The sequence below is a fragment of the Delphinapterus leucas genome, chromosome 15 (assembly GCF_059928025.1).
Source record: "Delphinapterus leucas isolate spDelLeu-1000000601 "Yukka" chromosome 15, BTC_Dleu_Yukka2, whole genome shotgun sequence".
NCBI lineage: Eukaryota > Metazoa > Chordata > Mammalia > Artiodactyla > Monodontidae > Delphinapterus > Delphinapterus leucas.
The window spans coordinates 66,506,998-66,525,667 of record NC_143143.1 but is presented as its reverse complement, the minus strand read 5'-3'; the positions used below and the strand labels follow the sequence as shown (position 1 = coordinate 66,525,667).

The 18,670-nt window shown below is 48.3% G+C and overlaps 2 protein-coding genes and 1 non-coding gene across 3 annotated transcripts in view; 1 reads left to right on the top strand and 2 right to left on the bottom strand.

The window, feature by feature from the left end:
* The first annotated feature begins 1,303 nt into the window (after window positions 1–1,303).
* Window positions 1,304–4,274, top strand: GHRH (growth hormone releasing hormone). Its single transcript, XM_022592981.2, has 3 exons — window positions 1,304–1,383; window positions 1,681–1,785; window positions 3,796–4,274. The coding sequence occupies exons 1-3, from the start codon at window positions 1,304–1,306 to the stop codon at window positions 4,250–4,252; spliced, it is 642 nt and encodes a 213-aa protein (XP_022448689.2). The 3' UTR covers window positions 4,253–4,274.
* TRNAR-CCU (transfer RNA arginine (anticodon CCU)) lies at window positions 2,289–2,362 on the bottom strand. Its single transcript has one exon. It is a non-coding gene; the product is annotated as a tRNA-Arg (tRNA).
* A 10,080-nt stretch (window positions 4,275–14,354) lies between the features above and the next one.
* The window catches only part of RPN2 (ribophorin II), a gene marked incomplete at its 5' end in the record, with an annotated part of 54,475 nt that continues 50,159 nt past the window's right edge, over window positions 14,355–18,670 (bottom strand). Inside the window, 2 exons of the mRNA XM_089895432.1 lie at window positions 14,355–14,673; window positions 17,590–17,637. Of these exons, the coding sequence (XP_089751558.1) occupies window positions 14,661–14,673; window positions 17,590–17,637 (61 nt within the window). The remainder of the gene's footprint in view (window positions 14,674–17,589; window positions 17,638–18,670) is intronic.

Genomic DNA, 18,670 nt, shown 5'->3' with positions numbered 1-18,670 from the left:
TCGGGCAGCATTGAGCAGTCCCCGGGGTGCTTCCTGGAGTCTCAGGGCATCCCTGGGTTAGTCGAGACCCCAGTGTCTGGGAGAAGAGGGGTGATGCCCTGAGAGGGCAAGTGAGTCCGGGAAAGGAAGTGGATTCCCTCAGGGCTGGCCCTGCCTGCCGGAAACCCCTCCTCAGCAGGACCAGCTGGAAATGGAGTGATGCAGGGAGATGGTGGAACATGAGAGGCCCTGCCCTCTCAGGCACTGGCAGAGCCTCCGGAGGGGTCTGTATCCCCATGGAGTGCACATCCTGCTGAGAGGGGGTGCCCCTGGGAGATGAGAAGACCCAACTCTGAGATGGCTGAGTCACTCCGAGGCCAGCCATTTCCACACCGTGGTCTGACAGTAGTAGCACCGCCCCAGCCGAGGCAGCTCTCTCCCTGTAGACTGTTCTTCCCCTAATTGCCGAGCACGGTGTCAGCAGGCCCCAATGAAGAACAATTACGTGATCTATGAGATGATTCTGCCTCACGGGCTCCCCAGGCTCCCTGGTCTCTTCCAGGGCAAAATCTAAGCATCTGGAGCAAGATGTATAGCCTTCCTCCCTTTCCTCCGACTCCTCACAAAATCAGGACAGCCTGCTCCCTGAGCATTAGGTCATCGGACCAGAGGTGTGTGGAGAATTGCCCACGTGCCAAGTGCTCACTTCAGGTGCCTCATCTCACCTCATACTCACAAGGACCCTATGCAGTAGGTGTAGTTATTGACTCCATTTTATGGATAGAGAAACTGAGGTCCAGAAAGGAGAAGCCACTAGTCCTGGATGCACAGCTACTGATGGCAGAGCCCAGATGTGAACTCAGATTTGTCTGACTCAGAGCCTCAGCTGTTAGCCCTTTTCAATACCGTCAGTGACACACTGGGCTGGGGGGTGACTTAGGTGACTAGGGGAAGGTGCTTGCTCCTCCCCTATTCCTTGCTGAGGCCTGAATCCCAAGTATAAGGCCTTACAAGGAGGGGCAGTTTCACCATTATCATTCATTTTACGTTCAACCCTGTGAGGTCAGCAGAGTAGCCTTATCATGCCCATTTTATAGATGGAAAAAATGAGGTCAGAGCTTGTGACTGTCAGAGGCAGAACTTGAACCCAGGTGTGTCTGGGTTCCTTTTCCTACCCGACAGCTTCCAAAAGACAAGGGCCAAACTTGCATGGAGCCAAGCCCAGGGCTGGGCCCACCCAGCAAAAGACATCCCAGTGGCTATGGCTTCACCTGACCTTTTCTTCCTGTCTGTCACTTCCCAGGTGCCAGCACAGGGGTGAAGGATGCTGCTCTGGGTGTTCTTCCTCGTGACCCTCACCCTCAGCAGCGGCTCCCACGGCTCCCCGCCCTCCCAGCCCCTCAGGTAAGCAGTCCTGACAACAGGGCCTGCTGTATTCCTGCCACCCCAAAGCCAGCCCTGCCAGGGTTGCTACTTAGGGGGTGCAGAATCAAGCCACCAGCTGGTCCCCAGCTATCTCCTCGGGCAGCCTCCACTGCTCATCTCTGGGAGGGAGGCAGACTCTGAGCCCCAGAGAGGTCACTCAGCCCAGGTTCCAGCTCTCTCTGGGGACAGGCCACAGAAGAACCTTATAGAGACCCCGTGAGCACAGCCCTCCTGGGCCTCCCACCCTGCCTTTTGACCTCTGACTCCTTCCACTAGGATGCCGAGGTACGCAGACGCCATCTTCACCAACAGCTACCGGAAGGTGCTGGCCCAGCTGTCTGCCCGCAAGCTTCTTCAGGACATCATGAGCAGGCAGCAGGGGTGAGCTGACGTTCTCGTGACTTCTTCCCGTACCCCAAGTGCATCGCGGTTTGGAGGGACCAAGTTTGGTCTCTCCCCTTGCACAGCATCTGTCATTTCTGGACTCGCCATAGCAGAAGGGCTCCAATGTCAAACCTCAGCTTACGCTTAACTAATAAATGATCACTGAGCACCTACTATGTGCTTGTCCCTGTGATGGGCTCCAACAGTGACAACACCAGTGGTAGTCACCACTTGACTGTGGCTCTGCCAGAAACAAAGACTTTACCCTGGGACATTTACACACACCCAGCACAGTGCTGGGCACAGAGTAAGCCCTTGGTAGTGTTAGCCATTATTCTTAGTTTCTTTTTATTTTTCTTTTAGTATTTATTTGGCTGTGCCGGGTATCAGTTGCAGCACACAAGATCTTTAGCTGTGGCAAGAAAACCCTTAGTTGCGGCATGTGGGAATCCTTTAGTTGCAGCATGTGGGATCTTATAGTTGCAGCATGCGGGATCTAGTTCCCTGACCAGGGATCGAACTCAGGGCCCCCTGCATTAGGAGTGCAAAGTCTTAACCACTGGACCACCAGGGAAGTCCCTATTCTTAGTTTCTTATGTGTTCTTTCCAACAACTCTACAAAGCAGGTCCTCTTACTCCCATCGTACAGAAGCTACATTAATAGCTTCTAAAGGACACACACCAAAGAGTGGCAGAGTTAGCATTCAAACAGCCTGACTCTACAGCCTGAACACTTTTTAGTTTTTTGTTTGTTTTTTTAAAATTTATTAATTAATTTATTTTTGGCTGCGTTGGGCCTTCATTGCTGCGCATGGGCTTCCTCTAGTTGTGACGAGTGGGGGCTACTCTTCATTGCGGTGCATGGGCTTCTCACTGCGGTGGCTTCTCTTGTTGCAGAGCATGGGCTCTAGGTGCGTGGGCTTCAGTAGTTGTGGCTCGCGGGCTCTAGAGTGCAGGCTCAGTAGTTGTGGCGCACGGGCTTAGTTGCTCCGCGGCATGTGGGATCTTCTCGGACCAGGGCTCGAACCCATGTTCCCTGAATTGGCAGGCGGATTCTTAACCACTGCACCACCAGGGAAGCCCCACTTTTTAGTTTTTATTTTGAAAAAATTCCAAACTTACAGAGAACTTGCAGCAATAGTACAAAGGGCTTTCACATTCCCTTCCCTGTAGTCAACAGTTCCTAATATTTTTATTATATTTGCTTTCTTTGTATCTAGACATACACACACAAACCCAGGTACGTATTATTATTATTTTGCTGAGCCATTTGAGAGTGGATTGCAGTCATCACGACCCTTTATCCTTAAGTACTTCTGTGTGTCTCCTAGTATCTAATTAAAGGACACTCTCTTACATAATCACAGTATAATTATCACTTAGAGTCCATATTCAAATTTCACCAGTTGTCCCCAGCTGGATGTTCCTCATCCAGGACCCAATCCAGCATCACAGGTGGCATCATAGTTGTCATGTCTCTTTAGTTTCTTTTAATCTGGACCAGTTCTTCGGTCTTTTGTGACATTGACATTTTTGATTAGTAAAGGCCAGTTCTTTATAGAATGTCCCTCATATTGGACTTGCCTGGTGCTTTCTCATGATTACATTCGTGTTATGCAACAGAAGTGATGTCGCGTCCTTCTCAGTGCATCCTATCAGGAGGCACATGATGTCAATTTGTCCCATTGGTGATGGTAACTTTGATCCCTTGGTTAGCATAATGTCTGCCAGGCTTCTCCTCTGTGAAATTAGCATTTTCTCCTTTGTAATTAATAAGTCGTCTGTAGGAAGATATGTGTTTCATAGTCTATTGTCTTCACTCCTATAGATACTGTCTTCTTAAATGTTGCTGAGTCTAGCTCAGTTGGGTGCAAGAGTCTATGCCAGATATTGGAATAGGCAGAGGGAGGCACCCTGCTCTGCTAACTTTGCCCTGGTCTTTCGCAGGCCTCTCTGCGTCCTATTCAAGTAGCAACCTCAGTTATTTCTCTTTTTCTAATCGAATAGAGAGAGAAACCAGGAGCAAGGAGCAAAGGTACGGCTTGGCCGTCAGGTGGACAGCATGTGGGCAGACCAAAAGCAGATGGCATTGGAGAACATCCTGGTGACCCTGCTGCAGGAGCACAGGTGGGAATACGTGTGTATGTGTGTGTGTATGCGTGCATGTGCATGTTTGCATGTGTGTGTGTTTAGGGACCTCAGAGGTTTCTTTCCCAGAGCGTGGGCTGGAAAAGGAAAGAAACTCCTCATCTCCAAAGGTGTGGGGCTCTACCAAGCAAACTGGGAATGGGGTCCCTCCTTCCACACATCAAGAACCGGAAGAAGGGGAGAAAATGTGCGACAGAGACTGGTCTTGTCCACTGCTGTATCTCCAGTGTGTAGCCAGAGGCCAGGCTCGGTGTCTGTGTCCAGAAATGTTACTCAACAGTTCTGGGATAGGATCCAGGAATCTAAATCATCTTAACAAGGGTCCCAGGGGACTCTGATGCTGATGTAGTAGGAGGCGTGCCCTAGATCCCTTACCAAGTTCATAAAACTGTAAAGCCAAAGGAAGACCAGCCCCTCCCAACACCCTCGGGTGGACAAGTGTGAGCAGCGCTCGTGAGAGGGAGAGACGGGAGTGACAGTCAGTTCCCCTCTCCCTGACCCCCACAATCCCAGTAGGAGTCAGGGGAGATCAGGAATGAGTTTTCCCATTTTACAGAGGAGGAAAACTGAGGCAAAGAAGGGGCAGCATCTGGCCCCAAGTCAGGGACCAGGCAGGCCCAAGACCTGCCTTGCTTGCCTGGAGCGCTTCACATGAACTCCACTTCGCAGACAGTTTCCCCAAATGACACGACTGTTTGGAGAAACGGCTATATTTTAGAGCCTGACTTTGAACTGTGAGCACAAACGTGTCCCAGCACGACTCTGCCAGGCACTTCTGGACCAAGCTATTAAGCAAATTCAGTTCCCAGCAGAGCTCTCCGTGTGCCCCCTCACCTTCTTCCCAGCCTAATTAAACACCAAGAGCTCAGAGATCTCACCAAGTACAGTCCTGGGGAGATGCAAGCAGCAGCAGGGTGACAGGAAGAGTGCAGGAGGGGCAAGAACCAGCCTGGGAGGCAGGATGGACATCTGAGGCCCAGGTCTGGTTCTGCAGCCAACTCTCCTCACAGAGCAAGTCAGCTTCCCAGTTGCCTCCTCTGTGAAGGGAGTAGGTTCGCTCCAATCACCGCCAAGGTCCCGAAGGCTAGAATTCTTTTAAAAAATGCCCCTAAGAATAATGCCTCCCCTGTGCCTCTCACGCTGGGATTAGGTCATCATTCACCTGCTTTATGACTCCCACCAGGCCCCAGTGGGGCAGAGTGGCCCTAAGGAGGGCCAAGTCCTAAGAATGCAGGCTTTGTTCCTGCAGGTTAAAAGCCAGAGGCTTCACAGAGCTCGAAGTCATAGAGCAGCAGGAAGGGGCCTGGGGGCTGCTCCAGCCATTGTTCCCCCTCCAGCTCAACTGCTGCAAATACCAGGACATCACAGTGGGCCTGAGGAAACATGACAGCAGAATGAGTTCTTACACCCTAAGAGTTCAGAGTAGAATGATTTGGCAGATGGCATCCTTTTGCACTCACCACACTTTGTGTCCACGTAACAGTCCTGTAAGGTAACAAGTTCAGATTTATCCATCTTCCCATCCCTTAAAAATCATCCAAAGATGGCCAGGCTCTGGGCTGGGGGGACAGCAGTGGATGAGACAGCCGTGGTCTCTGCTCACATGGAATTTATAACACACTGAGGCAGACAGAAATTAATTACTTGTACGGTGGATTATTTAATGTGTGATAAATGGTAAGAGATGTAAAGGGTGTGGTGAGTGTGTATGCTGGAAAGAATAACCTAATCTAGCCCTGTCTGGGGATTAGAAGCAGCTTCTTCACAGGCAAGTGACTGCCCAGGATCTCACTGGGAGTAGGTTGGGAGAACTGGGGCTAAGACTGAGGTCCTTTTGGGACCCAGATAGTCAGTCTTAACACCAGAGTCTCCATCACCCTTATTCCAGGTGTCCTGTCCCATCTTGCCTTTACTCCAGTGCCCCCAGACTGAGATTTATCTTCCTTTCTGCGACAGGACTTCCCAAGGATGAAGATTCTGCATATGTTTCCGGCTCCCTGCAGCTGACACACAACAGCATCCGATTAATCCTATTTAATTTCTGACCTACCTTTTCCTTTATAAATACAATAAAATTCCCCCCTACTGGTCTGCATTTCCATTTTTCTTTTATCTTCAACCTAATTTTTCATGTTTTACATAGTTACATTTCCCAAAGTGGTATTACAAGATATTAAAAAAAAAAAAACCTAACACTTACCAAACACTCAGTGTCAGCCGGGCAACTTCACGTGTAGAATCTCATGCGCTCCTCACACAGCCTAATGGGAGGTATTGGCATCCTTTGCATTTCACAGACGAGGAACTGAGGCACAGAAGGGTGAACTGAATTGCCACGGTCACCGCTGGCAAGGAGAGAGCTGGGATTCAAACCCAGGGGGTCCAGCCCAGAACCGGGCTCTTAGCCATATTTGTCTACTCTGGGCGAAAGTCATCCTTCATCCACTGGTGACTTTGTTCACCTATGAGCAATACCATTGATTCATTCAACAAATATTTCTAGAGCTCCCACTATGTGCCAAGTGCTGTTCTAGGCACTGGGAATACAGTTGTGAGCAAACAAAGTCCCTGACCTCATAGAGCTTATATTCTAGGACACAGGGAGGGGGAAGGGTAAGCTGGGACGAAGTGAGAGAGTAGCATTGACATATATACACTACCAAATGTAAAAGAGATAGCTAGTGGGAAGCAGCCGCATAGCGCAGGGAGATCAGCTCGGTGCTTTGACCACCTAGAGGGTTGGGATAGGGAGGGTGGAAGGGAGGGAGACGCAAGAGGGAGGGGATATGGGGATATATGTATATGTATAGCTGATTCACTTTGTTATAAAGCAGAAACTAACAGAACATTGTAAAGCAATTATACTCCAATAGAGATGTTAAAAAAAAAAAACGGGAAAGTATAATAAAAACAAGTAAATACAGTAAGTTCCCTGCATACGAAAGAGTTCCGTTCTGAGAGCGCATTCGTAAGCCCAATTTGTTCGTTTATGTCCAACAAAGTTAGCCTAGGTACCCAACTAACACAATCGGCTATAGAGTACTGTACTGTAATAGGTTTATAATACTTTTCACACAAATAATACGTAAAGAACAAACAAACACAAAAAAATAAAGAAAACATTTTAAATCTTACAGTACAGTACCTTGAAAAGTACAGTAGTACAGCACCACAGCTGGCGCTTCTTAGCCGTACCAGCTACATCACCGCTGCTTTTACGCTTGCTTCGGGACATCCTGCGTTTGAAACAAAGATACTGAACTACTGTACTCTGTATAGTACTGTACAGCAAAGTACACAAAAGCACAACCGGGCTTCCCTGGTGGCGCAGTGGTTGAGAGTCCGCCTGCCGATGCAGGGGACACGGGTTCGTGCCCCGGTCCGGGAAGATCCCACATGCCGTGGAGCGGCTGATCCTGTGAGCCATGGCCGTTGAGCCTGCGCGTCCGGAGCCTGTGCTCCGCAACGGGAGAGGCCACAACAGTGAGAGGCCCGCGTACCGCAAAAAAAAAAATAAAAAAGCAACCACTTATAGAGGATGCACACACGTGACAATGTACGCCAGACAATTGAACTAACTTACGTGACTGGACATACAAACGCATGTTCACATCTTTGAAAGCTCACGACTTGAAGGTTCGTATGTATAGAATATGTAAGATGGTGGCGATTGCAAAGGGAAAAAAAATTAATGGGATGGGAGTGCGGGAGGGGATTATTTCACCTCTAGTGAATATATATGCGGTGTGGTGGTTAGGGAAGGCCTCTCTGATGAGGGACATTTGAGTAAAGTCCCTCAAGAGTTGGCCTTGACAATATGTGGGTGAAGAACATTCCAAGCAGAGCGAAAACCCAACACAAAGGCCCTGAGGCAAGAGCGTGGAGGGAGGAGGAGCAGAAGGTCAGTGCGGCTAGAGCACAGCGAGGCTGTGGGTGAAGGAAAGGAGGCCAAGAGGGAGCGGGAAGCCAGCTCATCTGACCCTTGGAGGCCATGGTAAGGACTTAAAAATCTCACCCTTGGTGAGATGGGAGCCATCGCAGAGTTTAAGCAGAACGACGTGATCTGACTTGTATTTAATGGTAACTCTTTTTTTTTTTGCGGTACGCGGGCCTCTCCCTGTTGTGGCCTCTCCCGTTGCGGAGCACAGGCTCCAGACGCACAGGCTCAGCAGCCATGGCTCACGGGCCCAGCCGCTCCACGGCATGTGGGATCTTCCCGGACCGGGGCGCGAACCCGCGTCCCCTGCATCGGCAGGCGGACTCTCAACCACTGCGCCACCAGGGAAGCCCCTGACTTGTATTTAATGTCACTCTGAGAAAGGGTCAGATTCTGGATACATTCTTAGGGTAGAACTCATTTGCTGATGGATATGGTGTGGGGATTGGAGAGGAGTCAAGAATGACTCCAAAGTTTTTGGCCTGAGCAACTGGAAGGATGGAGTTGCCATTTACGAGCTTTGGCGGTGGGGGGCGCGGGTATTAGGAGTTTGGGTTTAGACATACTGAGTCTGAGACGCCCCTTAAAGGCTCCAGTGAGGATGTTGAGTAGGCATCTGGGTGTACAAGTCTGGAGCCAGGAGAGAGGTCTGGTCAGCCGGTTTGGTTTGGTAGCCGTCACCCTTTAGATGGTCATTAAAGTGAGGAGAGTGGGTTAGATCACTAAAGAAGAGGAACAGAAAGAGCAGATGTCCAAGGACTACCCAGGGGCACCCCACATTGAAAGCTTGGAGGAAAGATGAGGAACCAGCAAAGGAGACTGAGAAGGAACAGGCAGTGAGATAACAGGAAAACTACAAGAGAGAAATTCCAGAAGCCAACCGGAGAAAGCGTTTTGAGAAGGGAATGATCTACGGTACCAAATGCCGCTGATGGGTCAAGTCAGTTGAGAACTGAACATGAAAGTGACCATGGAAACCACTGATGACCTTGGCAAGAACAAATTGGGTCGATGGTGGAGGCAAAAGTCTGACTCGAGTGGGTTCAAGAGCAAATGGTAGGGGAATTCCCTGGCGGTCCAGTGGTTAAGACTTCGCCTTCCAATGCAGGGGGTGCAGGTTTGATCCCTGGTCGGAGAGCTAAGATCCCACATGTGCCTCGTGGCCAAAACGCCAAAACATAAAACAGAAGCAATATTGTAACAAATTCAATAAAGACTTTAAAAAAATGGTTCACATCCAAAAACTCTTAAAAAAAAAAAAAGAGAGAGAAAATGGCAGGAGAGGAGTCAGAGCTGGTGAGTATAGACCTGGCTGCCCAATATGGTGGCCACTGAACACATATGGTTGCTGAACACTTGAAAGGTGGCTAATATCAACTGAGATGTGCTTTAAGTGGATTTCAAAGACGGTATGAAAAAAGAATGCAAAATATCTCAGTAATGTTTTTTGTATTGATTACATGTTAAAATAATATTTTGAATAGATTGGGTTAAATAAAATATATTAAAATTGAATTTCACCTGTTTCTTATTTGTTATGGTTACTAGAAAATTTTAAATCACCTATGGGGCTTGCATTACATTTCTATTGGACAGCACTGGTAGAGACAATTCTTTGAAGAAGTTTTGCTATAAAGGGAAGCAGAGAGCTGAAGCCACTGACCAGATGTACCTATGTCAGTGATTACCCAACTTTTTCTATTCATGAACAGTTTTACCTGGGCCAGATACCCACACACATCACCTACACCACCACACAGCACCCCACACATAGCCTCTTCTTAGACGCTGAACTTTCCGAGAGGGGATCAAAACATTCCATATTTTGACTTGGGTAATGGTTACACTAGCGTAGTTAGATGTAAAAATTCATTGAGCTATAGACTTAAGATTTGTGCATCTTACTATAAGTAGATTAAATCTAAAAAAAGAAAAAAAAGTGAAACGTCTGGATGATGGGATGTGTGTTTGGATTAAAAGTACGAGAAGATCTGTAGCATCTCAGAGTTGATGGGGACTCAGAGGTGAGCAGTCCCATCTCCGGCCTTTTCCGACCTGGCACACACAGTGCTGGACCCGCATCCCGTGGGCCCGTCTCCCACACCAGGGCTGTAAAGCCAGCTCGGGGCTTCACCCGGTTCAGACCACCTGCTCTCTCTGGGAGCCCCCAGTTTGCCCTCCAAGAAAGAATGTGAAACGTGGGAAAGGCTCTGCGGGGGGCCACCATGGCTCCGTGGAGGAGACAATACCAACAATGGACAACAAAAGCCCCCTTCAGAAGAGAAGGCTGGCCTTTGAGGGCCGCGGTCCACTTCAACCAAGCTGAGCGGCCTGGCCGAGAACCTGCCAAGGAAGGAGAACAAAGGAGGAGGCTGCTGAATGGTGGTTTCGCCAGGCCAGCCCGAGCTCCCCCTTCCTTCCCCCAGACCCACCTGCTCATCTCTTTCCTCCGCCTGTCCCAACAAAAGCAAAGACTGAGGGCTCTCTCAACTTCCAATGAGTTTTTCAAATGAAATAATGAGCACTGGGCCCCGCTGCTACTTGTGGTTTTCGAGGTGAATGCCGTTATAAAGGAAAAGACCGTGATGGCAACAATTCCGATGCTTTATCTCCATTAACTATGACACTAATGGCAGCTTACAGGACTTAAACCCTCCCCACAGAGGGACTGGGAGCTTCCCATTCCTTTGGGGGGGTCCCACTTAAGATGGAGTGCTATTATTTTTTTTCCCCTAAAGAAATGCTCTAATCAATGGGGGACTTGTTGCTTATGATAATCCCTTATGTTTATATTAAAATTCACAAAGGGGCTTCCCATCCATTGCTTCATGTGCTCCCTACCACAGCCCTTGGGGGAGGGCAGAGCAGACGTAAGAGGTCCTACAGCTCGGAGGGGGCAAAGCTCGTAACAGACTCCTGATTCCAGGACAGTGCTCCTGTGTTGTTTCAAGCCTCCGGGCCCTTCAGGAAATGACAGCTGGGGAAGCAAGTGAATTCAACAAACCAACAAAGAAACGTGGACCTGGTACAAACTGCTTACTGGGCTCCTGCCAACGACACACAGGAAATAACAATGGTAATATCTATACTAATCCTAGAAAACTCTGAGTTAATGTCAGTGCCAGGTACTGTAGTCTGTGTTTTGGATGTGACCTCATTTAATCCTTATAAAGCCCTCAGAGGTATTATCCCATTTTTACCAATAAGAAACTAAGGCTCAGGGGGTTGAAGAAAGGTCAGTTGGACTCTGACCTGCTGTGCTGAGTACTCTTTATAGAGAAAGCAAGGCCCAGGCACTACTGTGGTGTCAAATGAAAACCAGAGCTGCACAGCAGTTAAAGAGGTAAAAACAGATTTTATTCAGGACTTCTGCAATAGGGGGAAAGAGACCTCATACAGAAGTGGGCTCAATTCTGAATACAGCATGGTCTAGTGGGAACTGATAGCCAAGGAGCAGGGTGGGGAACAGTGGATGGAAACTTACCAAGAAGATACATCAGGGGTAAGGGGATTCTAGTTAAGCTGACCTAACAGGATTCTGGCTGAAGATAGGCCAGGAAGATCAGACATCACCTGGGAGATGGTGGAGGGTGAGGAATCTGACCACATATCAGGGTGCTCAGACATGGAGGTGGGAGGGTCTGGTTAAACTGCTTAGCAGGGTTCTTGCTAAAACTAGATTTTAAAAGAAAGAGTACAGATGGGCGTAGGAGAAATTTCAGGATCCTGACTAAAGTTTGGTCAAGCAAAGGATTTTTGCTAGTAGCAAATAATTTGAGCAACAAATCCAGTGGATTTCATTAGGCCTGTTCTCAACTGCAGCCTCCCCAGACCTACCACGAGGCTACAAGCAAGCGGACTCTCTCCTGCAGCCCTCAAGAGGCTTCTCCCAGTGGGTAGGGCCAGAAAGACAGCATACGAGCTGTTTCTGCCTCTGCTGTATCTCAGCATAAAATCCAAGTCCCCTTAATTTGCTGTCAGTCTTAAAATAAAATCTATCCCCTTTACCACGGCCCTTAAAATCCATATTTGTTATGGCTTCCAAGGATACTCTCTTCCTTGCTAGCTCCGCCCTAGTTACTCTGGCCTGCTTTCAGTTCAGATACGCCAAGCTCTTGCCTCAGAACCTTTGCGTATGTTGCTGCTCTGCCTAGAATGTTCTTCCCCAGCTCTGCAAAGACTGCCTCTTTTCCTTCGATTGTCAGCTTAGCCTTCCCAACCCCTCTGGATAAATATTCCTTTTCAGATTTGTGATTACTCTGCTCCCTTTCCCTTGTCCCCTCCGGGATATAAGTGGACCAAGGGCAGGGAATAATCTGTCTTGCTCACTGCCACAGCTGGACCAAGCACAGAGTCTGGCATGTAGCAAATGTCTGCTGTGCTTTATTCTCCAGCTCCTCTAGGTCTGCAGGCCAGCCCTGAACCGGCCATGGCGCCCCTGAGCCCTGCCAGCCCCTTCTCTAGGAAGCTGTTTCCTGATCTCCTGCCCTCCAGCCACTGCCACTGCACTTCTATGCTCAGGCCCTACTGTCCCTTCTCTACACCTCTGTCCAGCAGGCCTCAACCAGTCTGTTTTCCAGAACTATACAGGTCTGGTTACAGGTGCGACAGTACCAGGTGGGTGGGTCTCCTGTTCTCCTCCCTTCCCCACTGCTCTGAGCTGCTGAGGTCCCAGCACCCATAAGCAGGGACACTAGGAGCCACCCAACAGCAGTTGGATACCAACATCACCTTTTCCCATCAGGGCGGGATAAGAAGCTAAAATTTAAAAGCAAGGCTTTCAAAGTCATACGTCTACAGGAGCCAGGCAGGTACCAATCGCGCGAAGTCGGTGGGAGGGCCGATGCCAGAGCAGGCGGGACCGTGGGGGCAGGACTGTGGCAGAGCGCAGAGTGCAGGCCCAACCCAAAGGCAGCAGATGCTGTCACACAGGAATCAGGCCCAATGTTGCCGGCTCTGATTTTCTTTTTCCAGAGAATCCCAAACCCCCAATTGGATTTTTTTAAAATAAATTTATTTATTTTACTTATTTTTTATAAATTTATTTATCTTTGGCTGCGCTGGGTCTTCGTGGCTGCACACAGGCTTTCTCTAGTTGCGACGAGCGGGGGCTAATCTTTGCTGCAGTGCACGGGCTACTGATTGCGGTTGCTTCTCTTGTTGAGGAGCATGGGCTCTAGGTGTGTGGGCTTCAGTGGTTGTGGCATGCGGGCTCAGTAGTTGTGGCTCGCGGGCTTAGCTGCTCCGTGGCATGTGGGATCTTCCCAGACCAGGACTCAAACCCGTGTCCCCTGCACTGGCAGGCGGATTCTTAACCACTGTGCCACCAGGGAAGTCCCCAAATTGGATTTTTATATGAATTTTCTCAATTTGTAAACGTTAGCAACTAACTCAATTAAAAAAAAACCAAAGAACACTATGGATCAAATAAAACATGGGCCACCGGTTTGCAACCTCTGGGAAAGGTGAGGTTTCCTTCCTATCTTAGAGGCACCCCTGTTATTGCCCGTATCAACCGCTCCCCTGCAGAGTCCCATTCAGAACCAGCCAAAGTTCCAGAATCTCCTTTCCTCTTTCCCCAGTTAAAATCCCCATTTTGAAGGGGCAAGTCCAGCTACGCTGGAAAGCAATCTGATTAAAATAATTTCTACCCCCCAAACTCAATAAATACTCCTAGGATTACCTGCATTTCAAAAGTTATCTACTATTATGTTTCAATTAATAGAAGTAGAGGCAATGAGCCAAAGTACATAACTATGGGCCAATTAGGACAGATGCCAAGCACTGAGCCAAGCACTTCAGATTCATGAAACTCTTTCAGCCATAGGAGGAGGTACTGTATTATCTTTTACGGAAGAAAAAAAAGGAGGCTTAGAGACATTAAGCCACTTGCCCAAAGTCCTTCAGCGTGTAAGTGCTAACAGTAGGCTTGCCCAACACTGAAGTCTGCACACATAAACACACTGCTCAATATTACTTCTCTAAGTGATATCGTATAACCTCCACGTAATGGTCATCCCGGGCACAACTTCCAAAGGGGCATTCTTGAGATGCATGTGTCCCTCTAAGAACCTAAGATAGCTCATGGGCTCAGCCTTCTTTTAAGATAATCCCTTCCCTTCCCCACTGCACACCAAGACCAAACTTTCAAGGCAAAAGCAGGGGGGTCTTCAGATATCGACAGGACATAGTTGGTACCCAGTGCTGGAGATGAAGAAAGGATGCTGGCTTTTCCAGGTAATCCTCAGCTCTGCTAAGAAAGAGGTGACAGTCCGATCCCTGGTCAGGGAACTAAGCTCCCACATGCTATGCTATGCGGCAAAAAAAAAAAGAAAGAAAGAAAGAGGTGAGAAGGACCAACGTAAAATGTCCTGGAGAAACACCCCGGCCACTGTGTCAAGCATACTTCCCAACAAAGGCCTCATGTTATGTGCCCTGGGAATCCAATCAGCCCCAAAGTACAGGAAGAAACTCTCAGGTCTTCATTCCTATTATTCTCTTTATTCCATAACAGATTAATTACAGATTTCAACTTTTCAATGCAACATGTGGGTAAGTTAGAATATTCACAGCATCTTGCTAGGGCACCATGCCAAAGAAACAGAGTATCTGGGCTCACAGGTACCTGCTCTGTGTTGGGGAAATAGAAAAACAAGCAAAACGATTTTGACTTTTTTCTTTTTAAATAAAGGGTTTTTTTCATTCCTCTTCTCAAACTATGAATTATTCTTGATTCCTTCTCTTGATATTCGCTTACGCTTTCAGAATCTCCTTCTTTTTCCTGGAACTAATGTGCTGTTCTGAAAGAAAATGGAGACAAACACAAAATTATTGAATATTTCAATTCAGTGTTGCAGCTCCTAACTGGTGACAACAGAGAGACCAAGGTACTAGGAGATCCCATTTATAAGGGAACAATCATTCATCTATTTTTTTTCATTCATCTATTAATTCTATTTATTTATGCCCCATCTCATTTCACAAAACAATATAAGACAGATAGCTCGAACTGAAGCTGACAACATCTTAAATAAACAATGAAACACACCTGATGATACCTAAGTAAGTGTGGTATGTGAAAACACAAGATGAGGTAATTCCAGGCACACCTCTCACAGTACAAGGCCAAAAAGACACTGTACATTTCAACTAGATGAATAGAAGAATGCTCGTCTTCAATTTCCCGGACTCCAGGTCTGCCAAACAACACATGCCCTCACGTAGCTTGGAAGATGACATTCTGACCTTTCGGTACAGAAATCTGTACCATATTCCTATCGTGTGGTCATGTTCTTGTCAGTGATCAGATGTCTAAACTTAAGAAAGAATGATTCTCAAAAACTGGACTCAGCTCACAGAAAAAGTCTGAGGGGATAAAAACACTAACTCTCTTTATTCCTTCTTTCTCCACAGCTGCCCCCCCCCCCAGACTCCAGGAAGTGACGGGGAAACACAAGAAGGGAAATGACTATCTGGACAGACACTGTGCAGCCAGAGGATGACAGCACCAAGTAAGTGATTCAGATGGTTCTGGTGAGCAGAAGCAAGGTGCTCACACACATGCCGTCCTCAGCAGGCAGCTGTCCCCAGTGGTGAGGGCTGATGTGATGACAAGGCGGTCTTGCAGAATGGCAGGCTCCAAACCAATTAATCAACAGTTCCAAGGGGCACGCATGCACAAGCATGGAACTCATCCTGAGGGCCAAAGTGAGTGCCCCTAATTCTCTGCCAGCATTCAGAGGTTCCCAGGTGTGTGTTCCAGGAATTCCCTGGCGGTCCAGTAGTTAGGACTCCGAGCTTCCACTGCAGGGGGCACAGGTTCGATCCCTGGTCGGAGAACTAAGATCCCACAAGCCACGCGGGGCGGCCAAAAAAGAAAAAAAAAGTATGTGTGTTTCGAAACGTTCATGCAGAGAGGACAGCGTTAATTATGAAATAAGAACAGCAGAAAGGGTGGTGACCCACAAGCCTCCATCTTAGCTAAGAAATTAGCCCTCTGTTACGCCTGATCAAATCAACACCTGTTCTCAGATCAAAAACACTTGGCTACTAGGGACTTTCCCCTAAAAGACAAGGTCCCAACCTCAGGAAGTCCCAAATGTCCAAATGATCAAGTGACTTCCCTCTTTCTCAAGCAGTATGGTTTGGGGGTAGCAAGGGGGGGGGGGCAGACTATCTAAAAATCAAGAAAAACAAAACGAATCCAGTTAGTTTTAAAGAATTAAAGAGCTCAATACTTAGCAGAAAGGACTAGTTCTGAAAACAAATCTCAGCGAGAGCAACTGTAATTCAGGACAAAACCAAATGGATAAGGCTAAGGAATGGCGGGTAGGGAGAAGGGACAGACCACAAAGAGACATAGGAGCTCATTGGAGTGTGGAAATAAGTTTGTACCTTGGCTGAGGTAGTGTTTACAAGACTGTCTACTACATCTTTCAAGATTCACAGAATTGTACACTAACAAGGGTGAATTTTACTGTATATGAATTAATCCTGAAAAAACAAAACCAAAACAAATGTAGTCGCTTTCTGAGCAAGTCGTCTCTGAGCAAGCCTGTGTTGAGAACTAGATGTTCCAGCTTATGTTCACACATCAGTGAAAAAGGCTCTACATTCTATGCTTTTGTTGATTTCTCCTATTTTCAGAGGAGTGAAAATTAGACGGCTTTGTTGCTTTGGCAGGGAAAGCCATTTCCATGGCAAAGGACGAGAGGGAACATGACTTGAAAACTCAACTACCTCCCTCCTCTTTGTTGGTCTAGTACAGGGGTCAACAAACTGTGCCCCGCAGGCCAGATGCAGCCCACCACCTGCTTCTGTAAACGAAGTTTCACTGGAACATGGCCAGCGGGTTTGTTTACGTGGTCTATGGCTGCTCTCACATTATAGTGGCAGAGCTGAGTAGTTGTAACAGAGACCGTATGGCCTGCAAAGCCTAAGTACTATCTGGCTCTTTCTAGAAAACTTCTGCCAATCCTTGGTCTAAAGGAGCTGATCAGTGAAGCATCACACACTCTCTTCTCCTTCCCTCCCTTCACCTTCCTGCACTCCCACCCTCATCCTAGGACTGGACACAGTGGAGAACGGGTGATATTTCACTTGACATTTTAGTCACACAGGGAGCTGCCCTGAACCATATATCCTGAGCTCTAGGAACCTGGGTTTTGATGATGCTGGCTTTGATCTGTGGCCATCAGTCTTCAAAATTTAGTGTCTCACCAAACCACACTGTTTGGCCCAATCAGAGGTTAATATTACAAAAAGGCCTAGAACAGTGACAAGGTGTGCCAGGATTTGCCATGGGACCATCATTTAATGAATTTAGATGTCCTGAATGGGGGGGGGGTGTCCCCTTTTAAGAAGTCCAAGGTTGAATCTGTCTATCCTCAACTCTGTTCTCTGAACACAGAGAGGGGCTGTGTCTATAAAGTACCCTGTGGGGCACACGGGAGGATGGAGCCTTACAGTCAAAGCCAGGTCAGAGCTGCTCTGCTGCAGTTACCATCAGCTGGGCTAACTCAGGGGGCTTTGGCTTTTGCCCTGGTCCAGTTACAGCTTGGTCCAGGAAGTGGGGAAATGGCCTCAGAATTCAGCTTCGGCTTAGGGAGGGATGGGGAGGAACAAGTGTGCTGAAAATCAGATAAATAACTGACATGCATGAGGTGGGCAAGATGGAAGGGGCCCTGCTCCTGGGATGAGTCGCCCTTCATCTTTACCGTAGTGTCCTATATTTTGCCAATCTACTGCTCTGCTCTGCAGCGATCCTGCCAAAGGAAAGAGGGTTTGAGAGTCAAGAAAGGACAGTAAGGAGAGAAATAAGCTGAGGAAAGAAATGGCAAACACCCGACCAGAGCTTCTGTTAGAGTCATCGTTTTCCCCAGGGGCAGAGCTTGCTCTAGGACTCAGGAAGACGGCAACAGAGTGGGCTGTGACTTTCTATATAGAATGGAGGGTGGGATGAGAACCATGGTCTTCCTCCCCAGAAAGTGTACACAATGTTAGCCTTCCAGACTAGGAACTCCCGCTGAGCAGGATCTAAATCAAACGGTTTCCACTCCCATCTCTCCTTAGTCTTGTTCATCTTGTGTGGGCAACTTCCAGAAAAGAGTGAACTCAGCAGAGGACAGCCTTTTGGCTCCCTGGGGCCTGGACGGGCCGCTCTGAGGGAACAGGGCTCTGTTCAGAGAAAACAGCTGAGTCCTGGCTCTTTCTCAGACGCAATGCAGAGCCGCCAAGTTCAGGCTGCTGGAGGGGCAGAGAAGTGAGCCAGTGGCCACTGCTGGTGCTAAGGGAAGCTCTAGCGGAATCTGGACGGCCACAGGCGGGGCAGGGAGCACGCTGGGGCCGGTATCCACGGTGAGGCACTCAGAGAGCTCCATGGAGTCTCAGGCAGGGAGGAGACGTGGGGCTCTCCCGCCCATAACAGTCTCTGAGCAAGCCTCTCTCTGATCTGACCAACTTAACTGGCAGCCGCACGGGGGGGGGGGGGGGGGGGCGGCGGGCTAACACTATCGTGTTACATTCTTCCACCAAAAGTCCTGGAGAGGAGAAAGTAGGGCACGTCTGAAATTGTGAACTTCCAAAGGTGAAAGCAATTCTGACCTTTTCTTATTGACCTTTATGTGGCTGAAATCACCCAAGTTCTAATAAAGTTAAATCAATGAGAAATACCTACGTGACACTTAAATTTGCTTCTAAGCCAGGTTCTAAAGTCAAGCTGCCAGCAAGCTGCCATTGCGGGGGGACCTGACCATTTGTGTGAACCTAAGTTTGTCTGGTTCTTGGGGACGTGATGCA